The 27,345-nt window shown below is 45.4% G+C and overlaps 3 protein-coding genes across 4 annotated transcripts; 2 read left to right on the top strand and 1 right to left on the bottom strand.

The window, feature by feature from the left end:
- Positions 1 to 8,586: 8,586 nt before the first annotated feature.
- LOC306831226 (uncharacterized protein) lies at positions 8,587 to 13,793 on the top strand (the record flags this gene model as incomplete). Its single annotated transcript, XM_079355184.1, has 11 exons — positions 8,587 to 9,566; positions 9,667 to 9,753; positions 9,838 to 9,978; positions 10,099 to 10,176; positions 10,280 to 10,441; positions 10,565 to 11,274; positions 11,455 to 11,782; positions 11,994 to 12,798; positions 12,907 to 13,116; positions 13,598 to 13,726; positions 13,771 to 13,793. Exons 1-11 carry the CDS (start codon positions 9,423 to 9,425, stop codon positions 13,791 to 13,793), a joined length of 2,817 nt encoding a protein of 938 aa, XP_079211310.1. The 5' UTR covers positions 8,587 to 9,422.
- A 407-nt stretch (positions 13,794 to 14,200) lies between these two features.
- Positions 14,201 to 15,702, top strand: LOC306831155 (uncharacterized protein). The gene is made up of 2 exons (XM_079355098.1): positions 14,201 to 14,271; positions 14,376 to 15,702. The coding sequence occupies exons 1-2, from the start codon at positions 14,215 to 14,217 to the stop codon at positions 15,435 to 15,437; spliced, it is 1,119 nt and encodes a 372-aa protein (XP_079211224.1). The 5' UTR covers positions 14,201 to 14,214; the 3' UTR covers positions 15,438 to 15,702.
- Positions 15,703 to 18,536: 2,834 nt separating this feature from the next.
- Positions 18,537 to 27,321, bottom strand: LOC306831690 (uncharacterized protein). Of its 2 annotated transcripts, XM_079355901.1 has the most exons (6): positions 26,552 to 27,321; positions 25,843 to 25,940; positions 25,638 to 25,752; positions 25,267 to 25,409; positions 22,855 to 22,954; positions 18,537 to 20,042 (listed from the first exon to the last, which is right to left on the bottom strand). In XM_079355901.1, exons 1-6 carry the CDS (start codon positions 26,859 to 26,861, stop codon positions 19,351 to 19,353), a joined length of 1,458 nt encoding a protein of 485 aa, XP_079212027.1. In that variant the 5' UTR covers positions 26,862 to 27,321; the 3' UTR covers positions 18,537 to 19,350. The 2 variants fall into 2 exon arrangements, with proteins under 2 accessions (XP_079212027.1, XP_079212028.1); XM_079355902.1 differs by lacking the exons at positions 18,537 to 20,042; positions 22,855 to 22,954 and adding an exon at positions 23,798 to 25,182 and having other exon boundaries at positions 26,552 to 27,311.
- Positions 27,322 to 27,345: the final 24 nt, after the last annotated feature.

Below are 27,345 nucleotides of genomic sequence, written 5' to 3'. Positions count from 1 at the left end.
TTAGGTCGCTGGTTCAACTCCGGCTCGAAGGATGTGCATTTTGTTGGCGGCCAATATTGTGAGCTTTGACGGATGATCGTATCACCATGAAAGGTGTGAATATCATGACTCAACTTGACGGCAGAATTCTATCTTTTCATCAAATGGAATTTAAACTGGACAGTGCACAGCACTCGCCCAGCCTTTTCACTATCATTTTCCACAAACATTTTCACAGAGAACAGACGCATTGCCTTTGTATTGAGTGGATTGGAGGTCGCTGTCAGTGCATGCCAAAGTGGGCTAGTGGCGCAATGGATAACGCGTCTGACTACGGATCAGAAGATTCTAGGTTCGACTCCTGGCTAGCTCGTTGCCAATTTTAGAAAGTGCGCGTCCTCGTACTTGTACTCCTCAACTGAAAAGAGCCACGTCCTAGCCTGTGGACTCTTTGAGTTTGTCATCCTCAGCTATTGTGAAACCTCCACTTGTGAACCTTCATTCTGTGAAAACACATCTCCTGGAAGTGCACAGTATTGCTGGATGAAGGGTAAGTAGAAGTGGACAGACTTTTGTCTTTCCTCATGAGCATTTCAGATGAGAATGGCATTTGAAAGTCAGTTCTGAAAATACTCTACAACAAGCAGCTTGATTCTCATGCAAGCAGGTGGCCGTGATCGTATAGTGGTTAGTACTCTGCGTTGTGGTCGCAGCAACCCCGGTTCGAATCCGGGTCACGGCAAGAGTGTCCGACGGAACTACATTTATGTGATTGCTCTTAAATACCAACCTTTCCTTTGATCGTCATAGTCTTAAACTGGACAGTGCACAGCACTCACCCAGCCTTTTCACTACCATTTTCACTGCATGCCACATGCCTAAAGTCGATGTTGTTCTCTGTGAATATGTGCTGCTTGTTCCCTTCGATAGCTCAGTTGGTAGAGCGGAGGACTGTAGGATGTTAAAACAGGTATCCTTAGGTCGCTGGTTCAACTCCGGCTCGAAGGATGTGCATTTTGTTGGCGGCCAATATTGTGAGCTTTGACGGATGATCGTATCACCATGAAAGGTGTGAATATCATGACTCAACTTGACGGCAGAATTCTATCTTTTCATCAAATGGAATTTAAACTGGACAGTGCACAGCACTCGCCCAGCCTTTTCACTATCATTTTCCACAAACATTTTCACAGAGAACAGACGCATTGCCTTTGTATTGAGTGGATTGGAGGTCGCTGTCAGTGCATGCCAAAGTGGGCTAGTGGCGCAATGGATAACGCGTCTGACTACGGATCAGAAGATTCTAGGTTCGACTCCTGGCTAGCTCGTTGCCAATTTTAGAAAGTGCGCGTCCTCGTACTTGTACTCCTCAACTGAAAAGAGCCACGTCCTAGCCTGTGGACTCTTTGACTTTGTCATCCTCAGCTATTGTGAAACCTCCACTTGTGAACCTTCATTCTGTGAAAACACATCTCCTGGAAGTGCACAGTATTGCTGGATGAAGGGTAAGTAGAAGTGGACAGACTTTTGTCTTTCCTCATGAGCATTTCAGATGAGAATGGCATTTGAAAGTCAGTTCTGAAAATACTCTACAACAAGCAGCTTGATTCTCATGCAAGCAGGTGGCCGTGATCGTATAGTGGTTAGTACTCTGCGTTGTGGTCGCAGCAACCCGGTTCGAATCCGGGTCACGGCAAGAGTGTCCGGCGGAACTACTTTTATGTGATTGCTCTTAAATACCAACCTTTCCTTTGATCGTCATAGTCTTAAACTGGACAGTGCACAGCACTCACCCAGCCTTTTCACTACCATTTTCACTGCATGCCACATGCCTAAAGTCGATGTTGTTCCCTGTGAATATGTGCTGCTTGTTCCCTTCGATAGCTCAGTTGGTAGAGCGGAGGACTGTAGGATGTTAAAACAGGTATCCTTAGGTCGCTGGTTCAACTCCGGCTCGAAGGATGTGCATTTTGTTGGCGGCCAATATTGTGAGCTTTGACGGATGATCGTATCACCATGAAAGGTGTGAATATCATGACTCAACTTGACGGCAGAATTCTATCTTTTCATCAAATGGAATTTAAACTGGACAGTGCACAGCACTCGCCCAGCCTTTTCACTATCATTTTCCACAAACATTTTCACAGAGAACAGACGCATTGCCTTTGTATTGAGTGGATTGGAGGTCGCTGTCAGTGCATGCCAAAGTGGGCTAGTGGCGCAATGGATAACGCGTCTGACTACGGATCAGAAGATTCTAGGTTCGACTCCTGGCTAGCTCGTTGCCAATTTTAGAAAGTGCGCGTCCTCGTACTTGTACTCCTCAACTGAAAAGAGCCACGTCCTAGCCTGTGGACTCTTTGAGTTTGTCATCCTCAGCTATTGTGAAACCTCCACTTGTGAACCTTCATTCTGTGAAAACACATCTCCTGGAAGTGCACAGTATTGCTGGATGAAGGGTAAGTAGAAGTGGACAGACTTTTGTCTTTCCTCATGAGCATTTCAGATGAGAATGGCATTTGAAAGTCAGTTCTGAAAATACTCTACAACAAGCAGCTTGATTCTCATGCCAGCAGGTGGCCGTGATCGTATAGTGGTTAGTACTCTGCGTTGTGGTCGCAGCAACCCCGGTTCGAATCCGGGTCACGGCAAGAGTGTCCGGCGGAACTACTTTTATGTGATTGCTCTTAAATACCAACCTTTCCTTTGATCGTCATAGTCTTAAACTGGACAGTGCACAGCACTCACCCAGCCTTTTCACTACCATTTTCACTGCATGCCACATGCCTAAAGTCGATGTTGTTCCCTGTGAATATGTGCTGCTTGTTCCCTTCGATAGCTCAGTTGGTAGAGCGGAGGACTGTAGGATGTTAAAACAGGTATCCTTAGGTCGCTGGTTCAACTCCGGCTCGAAGGATGTGCATTTTGTTGGCGGCCAATATTGTGAGCTTTGACGGATGATCGTATCACCATGAAAGGTGTGAATATCATGACTCAACTTGACGGCAGAATTCTATCTTTTCATCAAATGGAATTTAAACTGGACAGTGCACAGCACTCGCCCAGCCTTTTCACTATCATTTTCCACAAACATTTTCACAGAGAACAGACGCATTGCCTTTGTATTGAGTGGATTGGAGGTCGCTGTCAGTGCATGCCAAAGTGGGCTAGTGGCGCAATGGATAACGCGTCTGACTACGGATCAGAAGATTCTAGGTTCGACTCCTGGCTAGCTCGTTGCCAATTTTAGAAAGTGCGCGTCCTCGTACTTGTACTCCTCAACTGAAAAGAGCCACGTCCTAGCCTGTGGACTCTTTGAGTTTGTCATCCTCAGCTATTGTGAAACCTCCACTTGTGAACCTTCATTCTGTGAAAACACATCTCCTGGAAGTGCACAGTATTGCTGGATGAAGGGTAAGTAGAAGTGGACAGACTTTTGTCTTTCCTCATGAGCATTTCAGATGAGAATGGCATTTGAAAGTCAGTTCTGAAAATACTCTACAACAAGCAGCTTGATTCTCATGCCAGCAGGTGGCCGTGATCGTATAGTGGTTAGTACTCTGCGTTGTGGTCGCAGCAACCCCGGTTCGAATCCGGGTCACGGCAAGAGTGTCCGACGGAACTACATTTATGTGATTGCTCTTAAATACCAACCTTTCCTTTGATCGTCATAGTCTTAAACTGGACAGTGCACAGCACTCACCCAGCCTTTTCACTACCATTTTCACTGCATGCCACATGCCTAAAGTCGATGTTGTTCCCTGTGAATATGTGCTGCTTGTTCCCTTCGATAGCTCAGTTGGTAGAGCGGAGGACTGTAGGATGTTAAAACAGGTATCCTTAGGTCGCTGGTTCAACTCCGGCTCGAAGGATGTGCATTTTGTTGGCGGCCAATATTGTGAGCTTTGACGGATGATCGTATCACCATGAAAGGTGTGAATATCATGACTCAACTTGACGGCAGAATTCTATCTTTTCATCAAATGGAATTTAAACTGGACAGTGCACAGCACTCGCCCAGCCTTTTCACTATCATTTTCCACAAACATTTTCACAGAGAACAGACGCATTGCCGTTGTATTGAGTGGATTGGAGGTCGCTGTCAGTGCATGCCAAAGTGGGCTAGTGGCGCAATGGATAACGCGTCTGACTACGGATCAGAAGATTCTAGGTTCGACTCCTGGCTAGCTCGTTGCCAATTTTAGAAAGTGCGCGTCCTCGTACTTGTACTCCTCAACTGAAAAGAGCCACGTCCTAGCCTGTGGACTCTTTGAGTTTGTCATCCTCAGCTATTGTGAAACCTCCACTTGTGAACCTTCATTCTGTGAAAACACATCTCCTGGAAGTGCACAGTATTGCTGGATGAAGGGTAAGTAGAAGTGGACAGACTTTTGTCTTTCCTCATGAGCATTTCAGATGAGAATGGCATTTGAAAGTCAGTTCTGAAAATACTCTACAACAAGCAGCTTGATTCTCATGCCAGCAGGTGGCCGTGATCGTATAGTGGTTAGTACTCTGCGTTGTGGTCGCAGCAACCCCGGTTCGAATCCGGGTCACGGCAAGAGTGTCCGACGGAACTACATTTATGTGATTGCTCTTAAATACCAACCTTTCCTTTGATCGTCATAGTCTTAAACTGGACAGTGCACAGCACTCACCCAGCCTTTTCACTACCATTTTCACTGCATGCCACATGCCTAAAGTCGATGTTGTTCCCTGTGAATATGTGCTGCTTGTTCCCTTCGATAGCTCAGTTGGTAGAGCGGAGGACTGTAGGATGTTAAAACAGGTATCCTTAGGTCGCTGGTTCAACTCCGGCTCGAAGGATGTGCATTTTGTTGGCGGCCAATATTGTGAGCTTTGACGGATGATCGTATCACCATGAAAGGTGTGAATATCATGACTCAACTTGACGGCAGAATTCTATCTTTTCATCAAATGGAATTTAAACTGGACAGTGCACAGCACTCGCCCAGCCTTTTCACTATCATTTTCCACAAACATTTTCACAGAGAACAGACGCATTGCCGTTGTATTGAGTGGATTGGAGGTCGCTGTCAGTGCATGCCAAAGTGGGCTAGTGGCGCAATGGATAACGCGTCTGACTACGGATCAGAAGATTCTAGGTTCGACTCCTGGCTAGCTCGTTGCCAATTTTAGAAAGTGCGCGTCCTCGTACTTGTACTCCTCAACTGAAAAGAGCCACGTCCTAGCCTGTGGACTCTTTGAGTTTGTCATCCTCAGCTATTGTGAAACCTCCACTTGTGAACCTTCATTCTGTGAAAACACATCTCCTGGAAGTGCACAGTATTGCTGGATGAAGGGTAAGTAGAAGTGGACAGACTTTTGTCTTTCCTCATGAGCATTTCAGATGAGAATGGCATTTGAAAGTCAGTTCTGAAAATACTCTACAACAAGCAGCTTGATTCTCATGCAAGCAGGTGGCCGTGATCGTATAGTGTTTAGTACTCTGCGTTGTGGTCGCAGCAACCCCGGTTCGAATCCGGGTCACGGCAAGAGTGTCCGACGGAACTACATTTATGTGATTGCTCTTAAATACCAACCTTTCCTTTGATCGTCATAGTCTTAAACTGGACAGTGCACAGCACTCACCCAGCCTTTTCACTACCATTTTCACTGCATGCCACATGCCTAAAGTCGATGTTGTTCCCTGTGAATATGTGCTGCTTGTTCCCTTCGATAGCTCAGTTGGTAGAGCGGAGGACTGTAGGATGTTAAAACAGGTATCCTTAGGTCGCTGGTTCAACTCCGGCTCGAAGGATGTGCATTTTGTTGGCGGCCAATATTGTGAGCTTTGACGGATGATCGTATCACCATGAAAGGTGTGAATATCATGACTCAACTTGACGGCAGAATTCTATCTTTTCATCAAATGGAATTTAAACTGGACAGTGCACAGCACTCGCCCAGCCTTTTCACTATCATTTTCCACAAACATTTTCACAGAGAACAGACGCATTGCCGTTGTATTGAGTGGATTGGAGGTCGCTGTCAGTGCATGCCAAAGTGGGCTAGTGGCGCAATGGATAACGCGTCTGACTACGGATCAGAAGATTCTAGGTTCGACTCCTGGCTAGCTCGTTGCCAATTTTAGAAAGTGCGCGTCCTCGTACTTGTACTCCTCAACTGAAAAGAGCCACGTCCTAGCCTGTGGACTCTTTGAGTTTGTCATCCTCAGCTATTGTGAAACCTCCACTTGTGAACCTTCATTCTGTGAAAACACATCTCCTGGAAGTGCACAGTATTGCTGGATGAAGGGTAAGTAGAAGTGGACAGACTTTTGTCTTTCCTCATGAGCATTTCAGATGAGAATGGCATTTGAAAGTCAGTTCTGAAAATACTCTACAACAAGCAGCTTGATTCTCATGCAAGCAGGTGGCCGTGATCGTATAGTGGTTAGTACTCTGCGTTGTGGTCGCAGCAACCCCGGTTCGAATCCGGGTCACGGCAAGAGTGTCCGACGGAACTACATTTATGTGATTGCTCTTAAATACCAACCTTTCCTTTGATCGTCATAGTCTTAAACTGGACAGTGCACAGCACTCACCCAGCCTTTTCACTACCATTTTCACTGCATGCCACATGCCTAAAGTCGATGTTGTTCCCTGTGAACATGTGCTGCTTGTTCCCTTCGATAGCTCAGTTGGTAGAGCGGAGGACTGTAGGATGTTAAAACAGGTATCCTTAGGTCGCTGGTTCAACTCCGGCTCGAAGGATGTGCATTTTGTTGGCGGCCAATATTGTGAGCTTTGACGGATGATCGTATCACCATGAAAGGTGTGAATATCATGACTCAACTTGACGGCAGAATTCTATCTTTTCATCAAATGGAATTTAAACTGGACAGTGCACAGCACTCGCCCAGCCTTTTCACTATCATTTTCCACAAACATTTTCACAGAGAACAGACGCATTGCCGTTGTATTGAGTGGATTGGAGGTCGCTGTCAGTGCATGCCAAAGTGGGCTAGTGGCGCAATGGATAACGCGTCTGACTACGGATCAGAAGATTCTAGGTTCGACTCCTGGCTAGCTCGTTGCCAATTTTAGAAAGTGCGCGTCCTCGTACTTGTACTCCTCAACTGAAAAGAGCCACGTCCTAGCCTGTGGACTCTTTGACTTTGTCATCCTCAGCTATTGTGAAACCTCAACTTGTGAACCTTCATTCTGTGAAAACACATCTCCTGGAAGTGCACAGTATTGCTGGATGAAGGGTAAGTAGAAGTGGACAGACTTTTGTCTTTCCTCATGAGCATTTCAGATGAGAATGGCATTTGAAAGTCAGTTCTGAAAATACTCTACAACAAGCAGCTTGATTCTCATGCAAGCAGGTGGCCGTGATCGTATAGTGGTTAGTACTCTGCGTTGTGGTCGCAGCAACCCCGGTTCGAATCCGGGTCACGGCAAGAGTGTCCGACGGAACTACATTTATGTGATTGCTCTTAAATACCAACCTTTCCTTTGATCGTCATAGTCTTAAACTGGACAGTGCACAGCACTCACCCAGCCTTTTCACTACCATTTTCACTGCATGCCACATGCCTAAAGTCGATGTTGTTCCCTGTGAACATGTGCTGCTTGTTCCCTTCGATAGCTCAGTTGGTAGAGCGGAGGACTGTAGGATGTTAAAACAGGTATCCTTAGGTCGCTGGTTCAACTCCGGCTCGAAGGATGTGCATTTTGTTGGCGGCCAATATTGTGAGCTTTGACGGATGATCGTATCACCATGAAAGGTGTGAATATCATGACTCAACTTGACGGCAGAATTCTATCTTTTCATCAAATGGAATTTAAACTGGACAGTGCACAGCACTCGCCCAGCCTTTTCACTATCATTTTCCACAAACATTTTCACAGAGAACAGACGCATTGCCGTTGTATTGAGTGGATTGGAGGTCGCTGTCAGTGCATGCCAAAGTGGGCTAGTGGCGCAATGGATAACGCGTCTGACTACGGATCAGAAGATTCTAGGTTCGACTCCTGGCTAGCTCGTTGCCAATATTAGAAAATGCGCGTCCTCGTACTTGTACTCCTCAACTGAAAAGAGCCACGTCCTAGCCTGTGGACTCTTTGAGTTTGTCATCCTCAGCTATTGTGAAACCTCCACTTGTGAACCTTCATTCTGTGAAAACACATCTCCTGGAAGTGCACAGTATTGCTGGATGAAGGGTAAGTAGAAGTGGACAGACTTTTGTCTTTCCTCATGAGCATTTCAGATGAGAATGGCATTTGAAAGTCAGTTCTGAAAATACTCTACAACAAGCAGCTTGATTCTCATGCCAGCAGGTGGCCGTGATCGTATAGTGGTTAGTACTCTGCGTTGTGGTCGCAGCAACCCCGGTTCGAATCCGGGTCACGGCAAGAGTGTCCGGCGGAACTACTTTTATGTGATTGCTCTTAAATACCAACCTTTCCTTTGATCGTCATAGTCTTAAACTGGACAGTGCACAGCACTCACCCAGCCTTTTCACTACCATTTTCACTGCATGCCACATGCCTAAAGTCGATGTTGTTCCCTGTGAACATGTGCTGCTTGTTCCCTTCGATAGCGGTGCGCGACGGCGGTTAGACTGTATATTATCCTCCAGTCACGCTCTCCTGTTCTCATCTTTCTTCATTATTCTAAGCCAATCGCGTCGCCCCATTTCCATCTTTCTTCAAAAATGTTAGCCAATCGCCGGGCTGGCTTTCCATCTTTCGCTCGGAGCCAATCAGAAGCTGGCATTCCATCTTTTGCTCCGAGCCAATCACAAGCTAGAATCTTGCCTCGGCATCCCGCCCATAAAGTTACTCCATCAACGCGCCCACTTTATAACGCAGGTACATCGCCGGAGATTTCCATTCATCCACGGAACTTTGTCTCTCAAGGTAAGATGCCTCAAATTCTTGTCACACATAAACTATTGTTTTTTCCGTAGTTAGATCGTTCGTTGTGCTTACTTCGGCTAAACGTTTCCAGGAAAGATCGCTAGCTAGTTAGCGAACTTTGTCATCCAAGTTTAACGTTAACCTGACAGTGTAATAACGTCATAACTTGTAAAAAGGCGGCCGAGCACCTTGCTTGAAACAGTGTATGTGTTTATTCACTAAAATAGCTGTTGCTGTAAGACTTAGTTAGAGCCGAAGTTGTGTTTCTATCGTATTTTTGCCGTGCCATCGCCATTCTTTCATTCATTCATTCATTCGTTGTATCGTCAGGTGTCCAGAGAGCCACTTTATCTTAAAACGCAATATATCATAGAATTGCCCTATTTAACGAGGCTAATGCGTAAAAATGTATTGATAGAAGATGCGTGGAGTTTGTTTGTTGAAGGCGCGAAATTGTATTTCATATTAGCCATGACTGAATAACAGAAAATATGAGCGGGAATCAGACAGTGGGCGCAATTTTCGGATATTAATTTTGATCTCTTTTGGTTATGGATGGCAACAAAAAAACACCGGGCTATGGCTGACGAGGAGTGGATGTCACGTCTACGGAGGTTCGCTGCTTCAGGGGTTTGGCCCTCGGATGCAGGAAACAGGCCTGCTCCCCGCCAGAGAAAGTGGCATCAACTTTATGATAAGGTATAGTTGTATAAAGCAATAAGAGTCACACATGATAAGGCTTTTCCCCCCCTTTTTTTAAATAAGCACTTGATTTTTTTTTTGTCATGGAATATTACAGATTGAGAAATGCCCAGTGCAGCTCAGAGGACAGGCATCTCTCTTTGGGGGGCCACGGACATGTTGCTGCGGTTTCCATAATACTAAGGTATTTTTAAACTAACATCAAATTCTAGTTATGTTGTTTTGTTGTTTTTTTCAAATGACTTCATATGTTTTTATACATCTTTAGCCGTCCAGCTCAGTCTCTGTCACTGCTATGATTGGCACTGCTCAAGGACAAGGCCCTTCAAGCGCCACTCCTTCATCCTCACCATCAGCATTAGCTGGACCTGGGCAGAGTCCTAAAAGGCCCTCTTTGACTATGGCTATGGTAAATCTTTATTCTGTTATTACGTTTACCCACTGACTCTTAACTATATTGACTTCTATGTTTTACACCATTAATAACATCATCATGCATCCTGTAAGATTACATTCCCTTTTCTTTCAGTTTACAAAACCACGGTTTGGTGGGGCCCATGGTGCAGCTTTAAAGCCCAACTTAAATGTTGCTCGGAAACCTGAAAAGGTATTGTATGAAAATGAAATACACAATAGTCTATTATGCCCAATAATGATACATGATTTAAATTTTTTTTATTACCGTGTATTTACTTCTGTGTCTCTCTCAGCCCCTTATTAGTACACCCACCAGTGCCACCACAAACATTGGCACTTCCACATCAACATCAATGAGGACATCTTTCCCTGCTCAGAGTCCCAGAAAGTATATTCAGACCAGCTCCCCTTTCTCTCTACCCCCTTCTCCAGGGTCACCAGCCACTGCTAGAGCTGTAAGAATCCTTATTGACAATTTTTTGTTGTTGCAAAACTTTACCTAAAGAGTTCAGTAATTAATTATTATAATTAATGTTGTCTTTGTGTGTCTCTGTCTGTGCATACTTTTTTATTATTAGGTTGGAACAGCTGCATCCTCCAGGGCCACTTCTGCCACTGCTGTCTCTACCACCTCTGCTACTGCGGTCTCTGCCACTGCGGTCTCTACCACCTCTGCCACTGCGGTCTCTACCACCTCTGCCACTGCGGTCTCTACCACCTCTGCCACTGCGGTCTCTACCACCTCTGCCACTGCGGTCTCTACCACCTCTGCCACTGCTGTCTCTGCCACCTCTTCCACTCCTGGTCCTGATACACCAGTGGAGGACGTGTTGGCTGCTGCTGGCCCTGACACACCCTGGCTGCCAGTGAAAATGAGGAAGACCATCCCCCTCCAGGACCAGAGATGGATCTCTGCAGCTCTGTGGAGAAACCAGCGGCTACGGTCTGACCTGAGGCTGTGGTACGAGCCACCAGAGCCAGCGCTCATCTATCATCAGGCTCCCACTCCTGAGCGCTTTTTCAACCATCGGCTTCTTGTGTGGATGCCGTATCATTTGTGGAAGGTCAGACTAACCTGTCCTGTGTGTGGGAAGCAGCTGGTGGGATATGGTGCACACAAGAGAGCCCGTCAGGTCCTTGATGTGGACAGGTACTACCTGATGGTCACAGAGACACTCAGGTGCAACAGCGTTGGTTGCAAAACCAACTACCTGTCTAGCAGCCAGACCATCCTGGACCAGCTGGACCTGGCTCACCGGCTTGAATTCAGGCTCATCTTGACTCAGAGGTGAGTATAAAGACACAACTATAATGAGCATATTAAAAAAAATGTTAATGAGGATACATATTACTGTGTCATGTTGTTGATTTGAAAAATGTCTGTCATTGAAACAAAATAATGTAAGAGGTGGAGTGTCTTTTTGTGTGTGTCTAACTGTGTCTGTCTCTTCCCATTCTTTTCATACAGATATGCTTGTGACATCCGGGTCATCCGCTTCCTGCGGGAGAGGACCCTGGGCAACAGCCCGTCACGCTTGGTGAAGCAGCTGAAGGAGAACCACAGCGAGGAGTGGCTAAAGCGCCTTTGCCAGTATCTTGGGGCATGCTCGGACTTTGTGGGCCGGCCCAGCCTGTTCCCTGTGGTGTTTCAGGACCCGCCTGAGCCTGTGGCCATTCCCACATACAAGTGGATGCTGGCGGTCTACGGGCGGGACATCCTGAGCAGGCTGGACCACATCAAAGCCAGGATCACGTCCACCTTTGGCTCCATCCTGAAGATGGACTCCACAAAGAAGGTACAATTCCTGATCACTGCTTTTATTCTCATTTTATAATTCAACAATAACCTAAAAAGGATATTCTTCATATTAAGCATTGTTAATTGTTATTTTACCTGTTATAGCTCTTATACTTACAAAGTGTAAATCAATACAGAAAAATGTATGTATTATGTATTTAGACCTACAGTATGTCACTAATTGTTTCCTGTGTTCTTGGTGTTTTCAGATCACCAAGAAGTTGTCGGGTATGGCTAAGGGGACCGCCCTCTGGCTTTCCTCTGTCAGTAATGAGGTGGGTCAGATCTTGATCAGTGTCCTGACTGCTCAGGAAGGCTCTGGACTTGATCTGATGGCGGCTGACCTCATCCGGAGATACAGGGAAGCTGGTGTGGCTCCTCCAAAGCTCCTGTATGTGGACTGTGGTTGTTGTAAGCAGGATGGGGAGGAAACAAAGTTAAAGGCCAGATTTGGTGGATGGCCAGACGTTGTAGTGAAGCTTGACATCTACCACTTCATGCGCCGGCTGGCATCAGGATGCACCAAAGATGCCCATCCCCTTTACCCCATCTTCATGGCTCGTCTGTCCTGCTGCATCTTTGAGTGGGATGCAGGAGACGTTGCCTTGCTGCGCCGGGTCAAGAGGGAGCAGCTGAAACGGGAGGGTGTTCCTGGCATCACGGACGACATGGTCAACCAGAACATCAAGAAGAGTGAGCTGGCACTCTACTGCAGAAGAAGGACAAGAGGAGAGAAGGAGACCATCTCTCTGATTGACCTCCTTCTGCATGAGCTGATGGGGGAGAAGGGCTGTGACTTCCTTGGTGTGCCACTCCTAGATGGGGAAAGAATGCCCATCATCTGGGAGCAGCAGAGGAAGCACGTCAAGTGCATCCAGGATGAGCCAGGTGTTCCTCTCTACACAGAGACGGGATCATCCACCAAGGAGGGCATCAGCCTGACCACCTACAGGTGTGCCAGGGGCTCAACATCTCTGGAGTCCTTTCACTGCCATCTGGCCAGGTTCATTCCAGGTCAGTCACCTAGCTCTTTGACATAAAGTATTTAGCATAAAATGTTTCTCCTGGCGTTGTACACAGTGCTCACCGTATTAATTAAAAATGTATTGCTTTTATTTTAAGGAACAAGTGCCAACAGTCTGAATTTTCAGCTGTACCTCCTGGAAGGCCTGAACAGGTGGAATCAGGACCGTGGTGCTGCAGCGCTGGCTGTCAAACCGCCTTCACTCCTCACCTACTCAGGGGACCTTGTGCACTGTGTCAACACCTACAGTCTCAAGGTGTTTGGAAGGAAACTTGGCCCCTCCTTCCAACCCCCTGCAGTGTATACTGGTGTGTGCAACTTTCCCATCATAATTAACATGTGTGATGATCATAGGGCTAATGTTGTCTGGTCTGGTCGGAGTCTGGAGAGTTCGCTTTGTACCTGGCTGGTAGTGACAGTAGGAAGCTGGGCTGTGAGGGGGGGGTGCTGTTCTTTGAAGCTGCTGGTGGGGATCTAAGAGAGGGGACAGTAAACAGATCCTTGAAGCGAGGGAAGGAGGGAGGAGTCTCCAGCAGAGGTGTGAATAGGGGAAGAACAAAGAGAGACATGATTGATTAAGGTCCCCTCTGATCAGTATGCAGGAGCTGGGGTGCTGACTTTGTAGTCCTATGATGAAAGTGTGTTTGACTATTTATGGTTCTGTTTAATTTAATTTGAACAGTATGTTTTTGTACTCAATGAGATCAAAATAGAAAAATCATGATGAATTGAGAATTGTTTGATTTATCTGTTTAATTATATACTTCTGTATTCTCTTTTCCTTCCCAGGAGAGCTGATTGGTATTGATTACCTGTACCGCCAGACAGGAAGGGCAATGCAGGATGTTGATCCTGACACGGAGGAGACGGAACAAATGCTGGAGGATGTGGCTGTTGAGGAGGAACCAGAGGATGAGGGTTTTGAAGATGCTGGCTTTGACCCCACACTCATCTTGCTGGAGCAAACCACTCTCAGCCAGTCTAGACCACAGCCTTCAACCACCACCACCAGCATGTCGTCTGCTGCCCCAGCTTCAACCACCACCAGCATGTCGTCTGCTGCCCCAGCTTCAACCACCACCAGCATGTCGTCTGCTGCCCCAGCTTCAACCACCACCAGCATGTCGTCTGCTGCCCCAGCTTCAACCACCACCAGCATGTCGTCTGCTGCCCCAGCTCCTACCACCAGCATGTCGTCTGCTGCCCCAGCTTCAACCACCACCAGCATGTCGTCTGCTGCCCCAGCTTCAACCACCACCAGCATGTCGTCTGCTGCCCCAGCTTCAACCACCACCAGCATGTCGTCTGCTGCCCCAGCTTCAACCACCACCAGCATGTCGTCTGCTGCCCCAGCTTCAACCACCACCAGCATGTCGTCTGCTGTCCCAGCTTCAACCACCACCAGCATGTCGTCTGCTGCCCCAGCATCAGGTGCAACTCCAGCTTCACCTGACCAACTGTTGGTAAGTGTTTGTGTAATGTACTGCATCATTCTGTATCACATTTGTTTCTTAGATTTCCTTCCAATTTCCGAATTATTATATTTTAATATTATAATATTTTCCAGGCGGTTGATGAGCACAACATGCCAGGAATGGAGCATGTTGACAACCTGGCAGAGTTCTTGGTGGGGCTGAGGAATCAGACTGCCCTAACGCTCACCAACCAGCAGACCAGCACCATTGTGGGGTTGTGGCAAGACCTTCTGCCCTATGACCAGCAGCGGGTGATCTATGCAGCGAGGCACCAAGAAAAACTAAAAACGGGGTATTTCAGGTCACCCAAAAAGGCCGAATTCACACCAGGAACAGACAGCATGACGCGCTATGTCCTTGGGTCAGCTGGATCCCCTGCTCAGTGGCCTGACTGTTGTCGCCTGGTAGAGGCCATCTTTATTAGACTATGTCAGCTTCACAAGAGCCCCAAGAAGCTGAGAAAGGGCAGCAGCCTGTCAAGATGGACGCTGATCCTTGAAGATTATAGGAAAATAAGACAGCTGGTCCGGGACAATGGTACAGTGATGAAGGACACTAATCTTCAGTTGTATGAGGTGAATCAGACCACCCTCACCCAGTGGCACAACAGCCGATTGAAGAGGCAGGATTGTGCAGTCCTTCTGCAGGGGGTCAACCTGCCTGCCCCTCTGCCTGTAGCACTTGTGCCTCTGCCACCAGCTCTTGTGCGCCCTACCCTTCCCCCTCAGCAGCTTCTCCCTCAGCATCCATATCATCTGCCTGTTAGTACAGCAGGACAGGCAAAGAGGAAGAACAGCAGTCAACATCCCATCCGGCCAAAGGCGCCCTTTCAGAGACAGTTATTTGCAGCTGCCTCTGCTACAGCCCCTGTTATTCCAGCCCCTGCCCAAAGCCCATTCCTGTTTTTCGCTGTGCCTCAAGTTCCCTCTGCCAGGCCTATCGTCCCTGCTGGCCCTCTTCCCCCTCCAACCCCTACTCCGAGGCCCTACAACCGCACTGTTAATTACAATAAATGTAGTAAGTGCCACCAGCCAAGAAATAAAGAAAGTGGCCACAGCCAATTCCGTGGCTACATTTATTGTCCGTCCACTGCTGGGATGCCACTGGAGCAGTGGCTTGAGGACATCAAGGAGAAAAGGGCAGAGAAGAGATAAACTCTGTCTCATTCTGGCTTTGACCCCACACTCATCTTGCAGGAGCAAACCACTCTCAGCCAGTCTAGACCACAGCCTTCTACCACCACTAGCATGTCGTCTGCTGCCCCAGCTTCAACCACCACCAGCATGTCGTCTGCTGTCCCAGCTTCAACCACCACCAGCATGTCGTCTGCTGTCCCAGCTTCAACCACCACCAGCATGTCGTCTGCTGCCCCAGCTTCAACCACCACCAGCATGTCGTCTGCTGCCCCAGCTTCAACCACCACCAGCATGTCGTCTGCTGCCCCAGCTTCAACCACCACCAGCATGTCGTCTGCTGCCCCAGCTTCAACCACCACCAGCATGTCGTCTGCTGCCCCAGCTTCTACGACATCAAGGAGAAAAGGGCAGAGAAGAGATAAACTCTATCTCATTCAGAATTCATTCAATTTTTCAATTTGTATATAAAACTTGTATATATTTCAATAAATGTGTGTTTCTGCTACATTTCTTTCATTTCACTTATTGCCTAGCAGTATGACACAGTAATAGAATAATAATATTGCAATTCCTATAATATTTGAATTGTATACCACTTTACTTCTGACAAAAAAACAAAAAACAAACACAATATCACTTTCTTACACATTATAAATGCTAAATAGAATGAAGTATTGATTTAATTCAAACTAGATACGGATAAGTGCTTTAATTTTAAATTACTTTATCATATGAACAACTTAAAACATGCATCATTTTGGTCCAGGCAGGATTCGAACCGCTGATCTTCAGATCCAAACTTCCTTATTCTCCCCCTTACGAAAAACAAATAATTTTGGGTAATTTCTGAAATTTAATAAAAAAGAATGACTTGGAGTAACTTTTTGACTCAGAAGGACAATGTAGAGTTCTAATTTATTTCAAATTTTTCCTCATTTTCTTCCTTTTCCTCTTCTTTCTTCTTCCCTCTTCTTCCCCCTTCTTCCCCTTCTTTCCTCTTTCTTCCCCCCCCCATACAGTCTATTGTTCCCCAGCTTTAGCGGAGTTGGTAGAGCGGAGGACTGTAGGATGTTAAAACAGGTATCCTTAGGTCGCTGGTTCAACTCCGGCTCGAAGGATGTGCATTTTGTTGGCGGCCAATATTGTGAGCTTTGACGGATGATCGTATCACCATGAAAGGTGTGAATATCATGACTCAACTTGACGGCAGAATTCTATCTTTTCATCAAATGGAATTTAAACTGGACAGTGCACAGCACTCGCCCAGCCTTTTCACTATCATTTTCCACAAACATTTTCACAGAGAACAGACGCATTGCCGTTGTATTGAGTGGATTGGAGGACGCTGTCAGTGCATGCCAAAGTGGGCTAGTGGCGCAATGGATAACGCGTCTGACTACGGATCAGAAGATTCTAGGTTCGACTCCTGGCTAGCTCGTTGCCAATTTTAGAAAGTGCGCGTCCTCGTACTTGTACTCCTCAACTGAAAAGAGCCACGTCCTAGCCTGTGGACTCTTTGAGTTTGTCATCCTCAGCTATTGTGAAACCTCCACTTGTGAACCTTCATTCTGTGAAAACACATCTCCTGGAAGTGCACAGTATTACTGGATGAAGGGTAAGTAGAAGTGGACAGACTTTTGTCTTTCCTCATGAGCATTTCAGATGAGAATGGCATTTGAAAGTCAGTTCTGAAAATACTCTACAACAAGCAGCTTGATTCTCATGCAAGCAGGTGGCCGTGATCGTATAGTGGTTAGTACTCTGCGTTGTGGTCGCAGCAACCCCGGTTCGAATCCGGGTCACGGCAAGAGTGTCCGACGGAACTACATTTATGTGATTGCTCTTAAATACCAACCTTTCCTTTGATCGTCATAGTCTTAAACTGGACAGTGCACAGCACTCACCCAGCCTTTTCACTACCATTTTCACTGCATGCCACATGCCTAAAGTCGATGTTGTTCCCTGTGAACATGTGCTGCTTGTTCCCTTCGATAGCTCAGTTGGTAGAGCGGAGGACTGTAGGATGTTAAAACAGGTATCCTTAGGTCGCTGGTTCAACTCCGGCTCGAAGGATGTGCATTTTGTTGGCGGCCAATATTGTGAGCTTTGACGGATGATCGTATCACCATGAAAGGTGTGAATATCATGACTCAACTTGACGGCAGAATTCTATCTTTTCATCAAATGGAATTTAAACTGGACAGTGCACAGCACTCGCCCAGCCTTTTCACTATCATTTTCCACAAACATTTTCACAGAGAACAGACGCATTGCCGTTGTATTGAGTGGATTGGAGGTCGCTGTCAGTGCATGCCAAAGTGGGCTAGTGGCGCAATGGATAACGCGTCTGACTACGGATCAGAAGATTCTAGGTTCGACTCCTGGCTAGCTCGTTGCCAATTTTAGAAAGTGCGCGTCCTCGTACTTGTACTCCTCAACTGAAAAGAGCCACGTCCTAGCCTGTGGACTCTTTGAGTTTGTCATCCTCAGCTATTGTGAAACCTCCACTTGTGAACCTTCATTCTGTGAAAACACATCTCCTGGAAGTGCACAGTATTGCTGGATGAAGGGTAAGTAGAAGTGGACAGACTTTTGTCTTTCCTCATGAGCATTTCAGATGAGAATGGCATTTGAAAGTCAGTTCTGAAAATACTCTACAACAAGCAGCTTGATTCTCATGCAAGCAGGTGGCCGTGATCGTATAGTGGTTAGTACTCTGCGTTGTGGTCGCAGCAACCCCGGTTCGAATCCGGGTCACGGCAAGAGTGTCCGACGGAACTACATTTATGTGATTGCTCTTAAATACCAACCTTTCCTTTGATCGTCATAGTCTTAAACTGGACAGTGCACAGCACTCACCCAGCCTTTTCACTACCATTTTCACTGCATGCCACATGCCTAAAGTCGATGTTGTTCCCTGTGAATATGTGCTGCTTGTTCCCTTCGATAGCTCAGTTGGTAGAGCGGAGGACTGTAGGATGTTAAAACAGGTATCCTTAGGTCGCTGGTTCAACTCCGGCTCGAAGGATGTGCATTTTGTTGGCGGCCAATATTGTGAGCTTTGACGGATGATCATATCACCATGTAACCTTCGCAATAAAAACACAAATTCAAATATTAACTTTGTAGAAATGTCTTGTCAAATATTTGACAAAATGTATACATTTATCAGATTTTACAAAACTGTGAGAGATCAAAAAAGATTAAGCTCTATGAATGGCTGTCATACAGAGGATTCACATTCATTTTAAAGACACTTTAATAAACAGAATACAACATGGACCTCAGGCATTATGAAGATGAAAACACTTTCAGCCGAAAGAACATGTTTAAAATGTTATAAAAAAAAAGGTTTAAAAGCAGATATTGTGAACATCTAGCCAATGTTTGTTGGGCACTGATAGAAATGCCCCCCTTTTCTCACTGAGCCCCCTTCATTATCACTTCATTCATTTAAATTCTCTTAACACAAAAAAACCTTCATCTCCCTTAAAAAGAAAAAATCATAATTTTTTAAATGAACATTTTCATCTGTCCATTGTTTTTGTAGTTTCAAGTTTCTGGATTATAAAACTGACTAAAAACTGTTTCGTAAGGACCTTTAGAAACATGTTTCTCACTCCGACCGATATCGCAAAAATCTCCTTTAGCTTGTTTTAGTCCAGGAAGGTGGAGTCATGTTGGATTTTAAAATGTAGATGGAAACTCAACAGGAGTTATTAAAACAGGGTAGGATCAGGTTTGAGACATGCCTGACTGTCTATGTTCTATGTTGAGGGTGGCGTCTTTGTGGATGGTGTTTCTTTCCATGTTTCTTTTTGTGCTTCGTCAGGTTCTGGTTTCAGAGGAGTGTTTAGACTGCAGGGGGGGGGGGGGGGGGGGGATGGTGTCTGTGGGTTGTTTTTTAAGTGTATATGGTGTTTGTATGTCTCTATGTCCGCGGGTGATGTCTCTTTTCATGTTTCCTTAGGTTGCTGGGGTCTGAGAAGCGTTCAGCGCACAGGGAACACTGGTACGGTCTCTCCCCGGTGTGGATGTGTCGATGTATCTTTAGGTTCCAGAACTGGGAGAACTTTTTCCCACATACATTGCACCCATATGGTTTCTCCCCAGTGTGCGTTCTCAGGTGAGACTCCAGGTTAGCAGGCGAGCTGAAGCCTTTACCACAGAACTTGCAGGTACAGACTCGCCTCCTACTGGACCCGCCCAGAGCCTGAGCCCGATTCTGACCGTCAGGGGGTCCCTGTACCTGATCTAAAGGGGGGGCATGGCTTGACTCCTCTGAGAGGTCGATTACAGGAGGCTGCTGCTGAAAGGACACAGAGGTGTGGAAACCTCGAGAGTTCTCAGCAGCCAATCCCCTCCCAGCACCGCCCAGTTCTGCTCCAATCAGAGCACCGGGCAGGTAAGAGAGTGGGACACAGTGAGAGGATGGTCCCGGGAGGCTGTTATCATGACAATAACTACCACCCCCATTGGTCCACAGCGAGGAAGCACTATAGTTGACCTCTGAGAAGCCCCGCCCACTCTCCTGCAGGTCAGACAGCTGACTATTAGAGCTCTGTGTGATGTCATCAAATGGTAGAGCAGCTCTGAAGTCATCGGTGCTCGACTCCACGAGACCTGCAGGTGAAGAAAGAGGACTATTATTATTTTATTTGTTATTATTACTGGCATTGTCCTTGTTGTTATGAAACAGTGCATGTAAATGAAAAGATCAGATTCCTCTTGTGTGTATAATGTATGTTTGATCAAACATTTAGATTTCAGATTAACACATTTACGTGACATTGTACAGAGAGATGAAACTAAATGTTTTCAAACTGAACACCTCCCATTGTTAACATTATGGATCATGGGATCCATAACATTCAATCTGTTTCATGGACATTTATTTTTTGTATTTCATTCTTTTTATTCCTAAATCTCTCTAAATAGTTTTATTCATTGCAAACAGATGAAGCGGGAGGTATACCTGACTTTAGTTGATCTATTTTAGTTTCCTTCTTTTTCTCTGGATTTTATCACAGAGATATGTCAGGGCTCCTTTCAGCAGATACACTTAAAGAGCATATTGCAGGTTAAAGACAAAACTTAACTAATCATAGGAAAATACGTTAACAATACTGTTTTTAAAGAAATTCTGAAATTAATAACCCACAGGGTCTCCAGGAGACGTTTTAGTACGTTTTCGCACGTCTTTGCTTTTTACTTCCGCATTCGGCTGTGACGTAACATAAGGGAGTCCCGCTGAATCCCCGTCTGTTTAACATAGAAAATCATGGATCCGAGTGTCACTCCCGTCAATAAAGAGGAAGAAGACATGTATTCCTTTACATATAATGGTCCACTGGCTTATTATTCTGAACCTGTTAAATGTGATAGAGAGCAGAAACAGGCAGGATTAAAGGAATAACGGCCTCAGGAGAGAAGTGAAGCTGTGGTGTGAGGAGAGACCCGGAGCAGGCGTCCTGCTGAGTGACAGGTGTCAGCTCGCCATATATGGGCGAGTGCTGTGTTCACATCAGCATATGTAAAGTTTGTAATCACATTCAATCAATTAAAAAACTATTTGTAGAAGGTGCAAGTGACGATCATTCACCTTTACATTGTATGGGAGCTGCTTGTAAAAACGGCAAATCTGTACAACGTATTACGGTGCCGCGCTGTGCGCGCGCGAGAGAGAGAGCGAGAGAGAGAGAGAGAGAGAGAGACAGACAGACAGACATAGAACCCGATTACACGGCCTGTGCAAATGCAGCACCATGTCTTAATTGTTTATTCCTCATGCAGCCCAGTGCTCACGTTGTTATAGAAAATACAGTGTATGGTGCAGGATCACGGCGCACGTAATCCACACAAACATGCACAACAGCGCACACACTCCACAGTTTAATGCGTGCACATATATTAGGCTACTACAAAAAGTTTAAAGTTTTAATGGGATAAAGGACCGACAGAAGTAAAGGTTGTGTTTCGTTTCGTTTCCAAACTGCGCGTTCCGTCTTTCCCCACTGCGCACACACACAAACACACACACACACACACACACACACACACGCGCACACACACACACGCGCTCTCTTGTAACAGAGTTGGATTTATAATAAATCGTATGACTACATATATTAAAACAGACTGTCCGGTGTCTATTACGCTCACACTAGAGAATATACAGAGGATTCCAGCAGATCAAATCATTAAACGCTTTCTGTCTGCGTATATAATATTTGATGTTAAACAGCCAGAGATTTAAATCATTAATAAGGAAACGTTTTTGTGTCTGATACCGAAATATTCAACGTGTCTGTTCGATCGTTTCTGAGGTTGTGAGAATAATTCACCAAAACACACTATGAATAATCAAGCCACTTACACTGTGCACCTGAATGTGCGCCGCTCAAGTTACAAACTATAGCAGGGAGGCATCCTGTCTGTTCTCACTCACTACCACGTATCATTACTCCTCTTTAATCATGTTTTAGCCTGTTTTTTTGTGCTTTAATTCTTTTGTGCTGCCTTCTAAATGTTTGTTTGTAAAGTGTTTGATGCTCTCGGTGCAAGACAAGTTCCCCCAGGGGCAATAAAGGCTTCATTCATTCATTCATACACGGACGCATAAAGCCGATCAAAGCAGAGTCAGAGAACGGGACTCCCTTATGTTACGTCATATGACGCGTTGTTGAAAAAAAAGCACGTTCTAAACGGCTATGCTAAAACAGCCACTTTCTCCTCTAAATTAGAGCACTTATGTGTTGTAGAACATATTAAAAAAATAACCTACTTATTTTACAGCCATTAACAGACTATATAAAATATTAATTAAAAAATTTTTTTAACCTGCAATATGCTCTTTAAAAGACACGATGCTCAGACTGTAATTCTGGTTCTGAATCATTTGGACTTTTTGGTTTTCTCCATGGATCTGAGTTTTCTTCATTCTTGGAAGTGCTCATATCAGATAAGTGTACTACAAGCTGATTTATTGATGAAAGTTGTCACCCTCGCTGATTCAGCACCAGAATTACTAACTTGTTACTTTTTAGGAATATTTTATCAATTCAAGCCTGCTATGCCTGGAAAAAAATTTTGAATTCACAGTGTTGGATATCAGGATCACACGTTCCCTCTTTTTTTGTAGAATTTCAAACTTAATTAAGAATCAAGCAAATAATTGTCTACTTCCAGAAATTATTCACGAATTGTTCACTGATCAAAAAGGTATTGACAATTAAATGGGGAAATTTAAATTAAAAATCTTCAGTGCACGGCAGTCGTCAACAGTTATAAAGTCAAAATGTTGGTACCTGACTTTCAGAAAAGACTTGCTGTCATATATTCCTCACAAACACAGCACACTAAAGCTACGTCTTTTGGATCGTTCAGAACGTCTCATGAATCAGTTTTTTCAAAATATTTTCATCGTTTAACTCACCCTCCTGAATGCTGAGGCTGCGCTGACTCTGAGACTCCGCCCCCACTTGCTCCACCGGCTCCACCTCCTCTACCTTCACCAGCACCACGTCCTCCTCCTCCTATTCACACACAGACACAGACACCGACACCGAATGATGAGAGCTTCTTTTCATTCAACCTAACACTGAACAAGACTTGTTTTTTTTTTTAGGTTGTCATGGTAGCAACTTGGCAAATCTCTGGTTGCTTCGGCCGACTCAGCATCAGTATTAACCCAATGAAACGTCGGCTCAATAAAACAACTACAAAAGTTTAGGAAGCAGATTTTATTCCATGTGCACAATGCTACAAATACTGAACAGTTATTCATCGAAAACACATGATGTCAAACATACTAATGATCCACTCCTTCACACCTGCCTACACATTCACTGGACGCCATGTTCACACACACACACGCACGTTGAGACATTTTTGTAATTGACCCAAGATGTCTGCTGATGTCCCGATAATGGGTGACTAGGACTTCTAATTTATTTTTGTTGGCGTGGAATCTTACAGGTATGTCATTGTTAGATTTTTTTTATAATATCAACGTTATAATTCTAAAATTGTGACAAACCAAAACAAAAGGACAACAGTTCAGGTTACACAGAGATATTAAACTGTAATCCTATTTATAATGATAACGTGATCCAGACTGAGAGCACGCAGTGTTATTACAGTGTTTATTTAGGACAAACATATTTCCCAAACAACTTTATTTTTCACTTTGTTGAAGAAGTAAACAGAGCCTTCTCCTTAAAAAAACTTCTGCAGAAGACCTAAAGTCTCATTTCCAGCAGGTCAGCACAGTCACTCCTGGATCCGACATCTCAGTAGTCCGGTACCAGACTGACCTCCTTTAACACACCGTGTGAAGATTGACCTGCTCACAATCAAACAGCCACAAAATGCAGAGGTTTGCTTGTAGATTAACTTTATTCAAACGTGTGTCAGTGAGTACGAAATACTTTTCAAGTTAACTTTTGAAACAAAACATCTCCAGTGCCATAACAGGAAGAATTTGTATGTATTTATGCATTAGGTCTTAGAAAATGTCACCCTGATCAAAGAGACAAACGAACAGGTCGACACTTTGTGTGATCACCTGAAAGGAAGAGGAATGTTCAGCCCTCTCAAAGCTTCTCTCGACTTACACTTTGTGAAAATGACAGCCGCAAATTCTCACCAGTATCACCAAATGTGGATCAATCCATCACTGAAAATAGTCCCAGTATACTTCTGTTTGAGTGATTATCAGTTAAAGTACAGCACACAGCTATTTTAGGAAATTTCTTGCAAAAGAAAATAATCCTTTTGTTATTTTAGACATGGAGCCTCAGACCGACTAACAATGTAGATTAGATTTTCCTAGCGTGCCAGACCTGAGTTTTTTTCTTTAAGGATGTCTTTACACAGCACCTCCTCTTTAAACTATTAAAAAAATTGAAAAACAAAATGAGAGCAGAGTCATCCTGAGCCGTACAATAAAACAGAGCTTATGTTCACGCTAAACATGTGTCTCCATTCTAATGTGGGGCCTTTAATGTGAACACATTATATGATGAAACAGAAATGATGTATCAAGGTGAAATAAAGTTGTTTGAATTGTAGCTGCTCTGACTCTACATGTTGAGAAAACACTGAAACATAACTCATTAAAAACAGTCACTTTTAAAAAAAAAAAATCCCACATCTGTTTATTAAAGGTTCTGATGCTTCTCCTTCTGACCCTCAGCTGAATCCTTATGCCACAAAGTACCCATCAGATTAAAGGAGCCAGCTCAGGTGCGCCCCCTGGTGTCCCCTCATTGAACACTTCAGGGTGGCTCTTGAGCTGGTGATTCTTAAGCATTCTGATCAAGGTGAAGCCTCGTCCACACAAGCCGCAGCTGTACGGTTTGTCTCCACTGTGAACCCTCTGGTGCTTCTTCAGGTTCCCAGCCTCGGAAAACGACTTGCCACAGGTGGAGCAGCTGAATGGTTTCTCCCCTGTGTGTATGCGCTGGTGGATCTCCACCTTCTTAGGCCGGTTAAAAGCTTTCCCACAGTAGCTGCAGACAAACAGTCTCTCCTTGGCGCCTGTTCGATGGTTCACTCTGCTGCGCTCGGTCACAGGCAGACGCTCAGGGAGACTGAAACGACTCTGACCGTTCACACCTGAGGAGGATGATGGGAAATCTGCCGCCGCCATCGAGTACGAACATGACGGCCTCCCTCCTGCAGCTTCATCCCTCGACTGTTCGTCAAAAAGCTCCTCGACCAGCAAGTTAGCGTTTTTCTCCGCGTCGCACAACATGTCAAACTGTGAATCGCCGTACGGACGGTTAATTGTTTCCTGCAGAGAGCCAACAAGCTCACAGCCAAGGGAGAGAGGGGAGTCACTGACCTCCACTCCTCTGCTGCTCGCACGCCTCCTCCTGCTGCCTGGGGACGGGGATAGGGTCTGGTTCTGGTGGGAGCTGGACTCAGTGTCCTGCTGGTGGAAGGCGGGTCTCTGTCCTGTTCCACGGGGGACACACTCGAGCATTCCTGAAGAGAAACGACCAGGAGGAAGAATAAACAGTCCTTATTCGAGAGTCTTCATATCGCCAACTTGTATACACATCAACCCGAGTTCTGTAGCTTGTATCAAACAGTTTACATTTTTGATTATATTTTCAGTCATATCAAAGTTTAAAATTCTGATACCATGTCGACCCTTTACACAATGATTTAAACCATCCGCCTGAAGTTTCTCTACTTCCTGTCTGTACTCACCATCGTCTCTGATCAGCACCTCTTCTTCCTCCTCAGCCAGCCTCGACATGATTGCTTCCACCTTCTCCTCTTTCACCTGCGCAGCATCCTCCTCCACCAGCTCCACATCTGCAGACTGCACACCAGCACAGATCAGATTAAATCACTTTAAAATTCATACTCTGTCAGGTCAGGTCAGGTCTGAGGATGACTAGGGCGAGCTCACCTTCCTCTGCACACGCTCAGTGTGGATCAGCTCAGAGTCTCCTTGAGCAGCTCGGCCCGACCACAGAACCACGTCCATCTGTCCTCCGAACGCTGCGTCTGAAAAAATAGAGACACGTCTGTTAGAAACATGAAGAGAGTCTAATCAAAGGGATTTTTACTTCTGCTTCTAAATTGTGATACCTTGACATATTAAAAATCATTTGTAAGTCAAATCCACACAGACTAAATGTCACATAGGCAACCTTCATTTCCAGCCTCTTTCACAACATCAACATGTACATGACAAATTACTTAAAAAAATAGACCCGTTTGTAGTAAAATAATAATAAAATAAAAAATATTCCTTTCCTGCATAATACTGTAAAGTGCTCTCAAACCTCTTGTCCAGGCAAAACCTGAGGAAGTACAAGCTCACATAAGGTCTCTGCAGAAACAATAACAATCTGCAGTTTCAGAATGTGTTGAAATTCGTCCAATAATCAAACTGGAGTGTTTTTGTTAAAGTGAGGTAGGTATTTGATGATTGAATCGTGTTAAATCATCTAAGATGTTTTAAAATGTGTGTTTGAAGAAAGGAATAGTCATCATGTTGATGTATTATTAGTCTAGTTGACAGTTTTAACTTGTAGAGAAACTACTCCAAACAAAAACAGATCCTGCTCCTTTCAATTTCTGACGATTGTCATGTTTGTTGTTTTCTCTCTCACCTGTGCAGGAGGAGCTGGAGGTGTTGGCGGCCTCTCGCAGCCTGTCTCCCCCGGTGATCTGCACTCTGGGCCGGCCGCCGTTCATGGCGCTCTCCCGGAGCCTCCTCTCGGCGTTCCCCCGTGCCATCTTGAGCTCCAGCAGGTGTAGCTTCCTCTTCAGGGCCTTGTTCTCCCGCTGACACTGGGACATCTGTAAGCTCACCACCGCGTAGTCATCGTCCACCAGCTTGCAGATCTCCGCCACCGCCGCATTAGCCAGCACCTCCATGATGGAGGCCAGCTGCGTCTGGAAGGCCAGTCGGCCCGACATCCTGCCGCGGAAGAGAGCGCTCTGAGGCGGGCAAAGATCTGCGAAAGAACCGTGAAAGTCCTCTGGAGATGAAGACGCTCACGGATCTGTCGGATCACCACAGAAACATTTAAAAACAGAGGAGGGAAGACACGGCTAGACTAACAGAGCTTCTTCTCCTTCGTCCGTTCACAAGCGAAAACTGCAAACATGTGACGTCACTTCCTGTGCTTCAGAACTTTGAAACAAATGGATCTTGTTGCTTTCAGGTTGAGGTGATGGAGGAAAGGATTTGTGGGCATTTTAGTGTTGAAGTTAATGTACTTCCCTGTATATTACCTCCGTAAACTTTACCAAATGTTCTTAGCGTCCAACTGTTTGTAGTTTGTCTACAAGCCCCCCTCAACTAATCAGAAAACGTGTCCTCAAACAGGCTGTTCGGAGATTTTCCCTTCATGACATCACAAAAGGCAGTAACCCCTCCCCCGAGTGGGCGACACTCTCA

Source organism: Symphodus melops (assembly GCF_947650265.1).
Source record: "Symphodus melops genome assembly, chromosome: 11".
NCBI lineage: Eukaryota > Metazoa > Chordata > Actinopteri > Labriformes > Labridae > Symphodus > Symphodus melops.
This window is presented reverse-complemented; position numbering and strand designations above follow the sequence as displayed.

Excerpts from the sequence above, each read along its gene's own strand:
- LOC306831155 (XM_079355098.1), top strand. The coding sequence starts at position 14,215 with ATGTCGTCTGCTGCCCCAGCATCAGGTGCAACTCCAGCTTCACCTGAC. Across the intron at positions 14,272-14,375 it reads CTTCACCTGACCAACTGTTG|GCGGTTGATGAGCACAACAT; the intron begins GTAAGTGTTTGT and ends AATATTTTCCAG.
- LOC306831690 (XM_079355901.1), bottom strand. The coding sequence starts at position 26,861 with ATGTCGGGCCGACTGGCCTTCCAGACGCAGCTGGCCTCCATCATGGAG. Across the intron at positions 25,410-25,637 it reads GGTGCTGATCAGAGACGATG|GAATGCTCGAGTGTGTCCCC; the intron begins GTGAGTACAGAC and ends GTTTCTCTTCAG. Across the intron at positions 22,955-25,266 it reads CGAGCAGCAGAGGAGTGGAG|GAGGAGGAGGACGTGGTGCT; the intron begins GTCAGTGACTCC and ends GTGTGTGAATAG.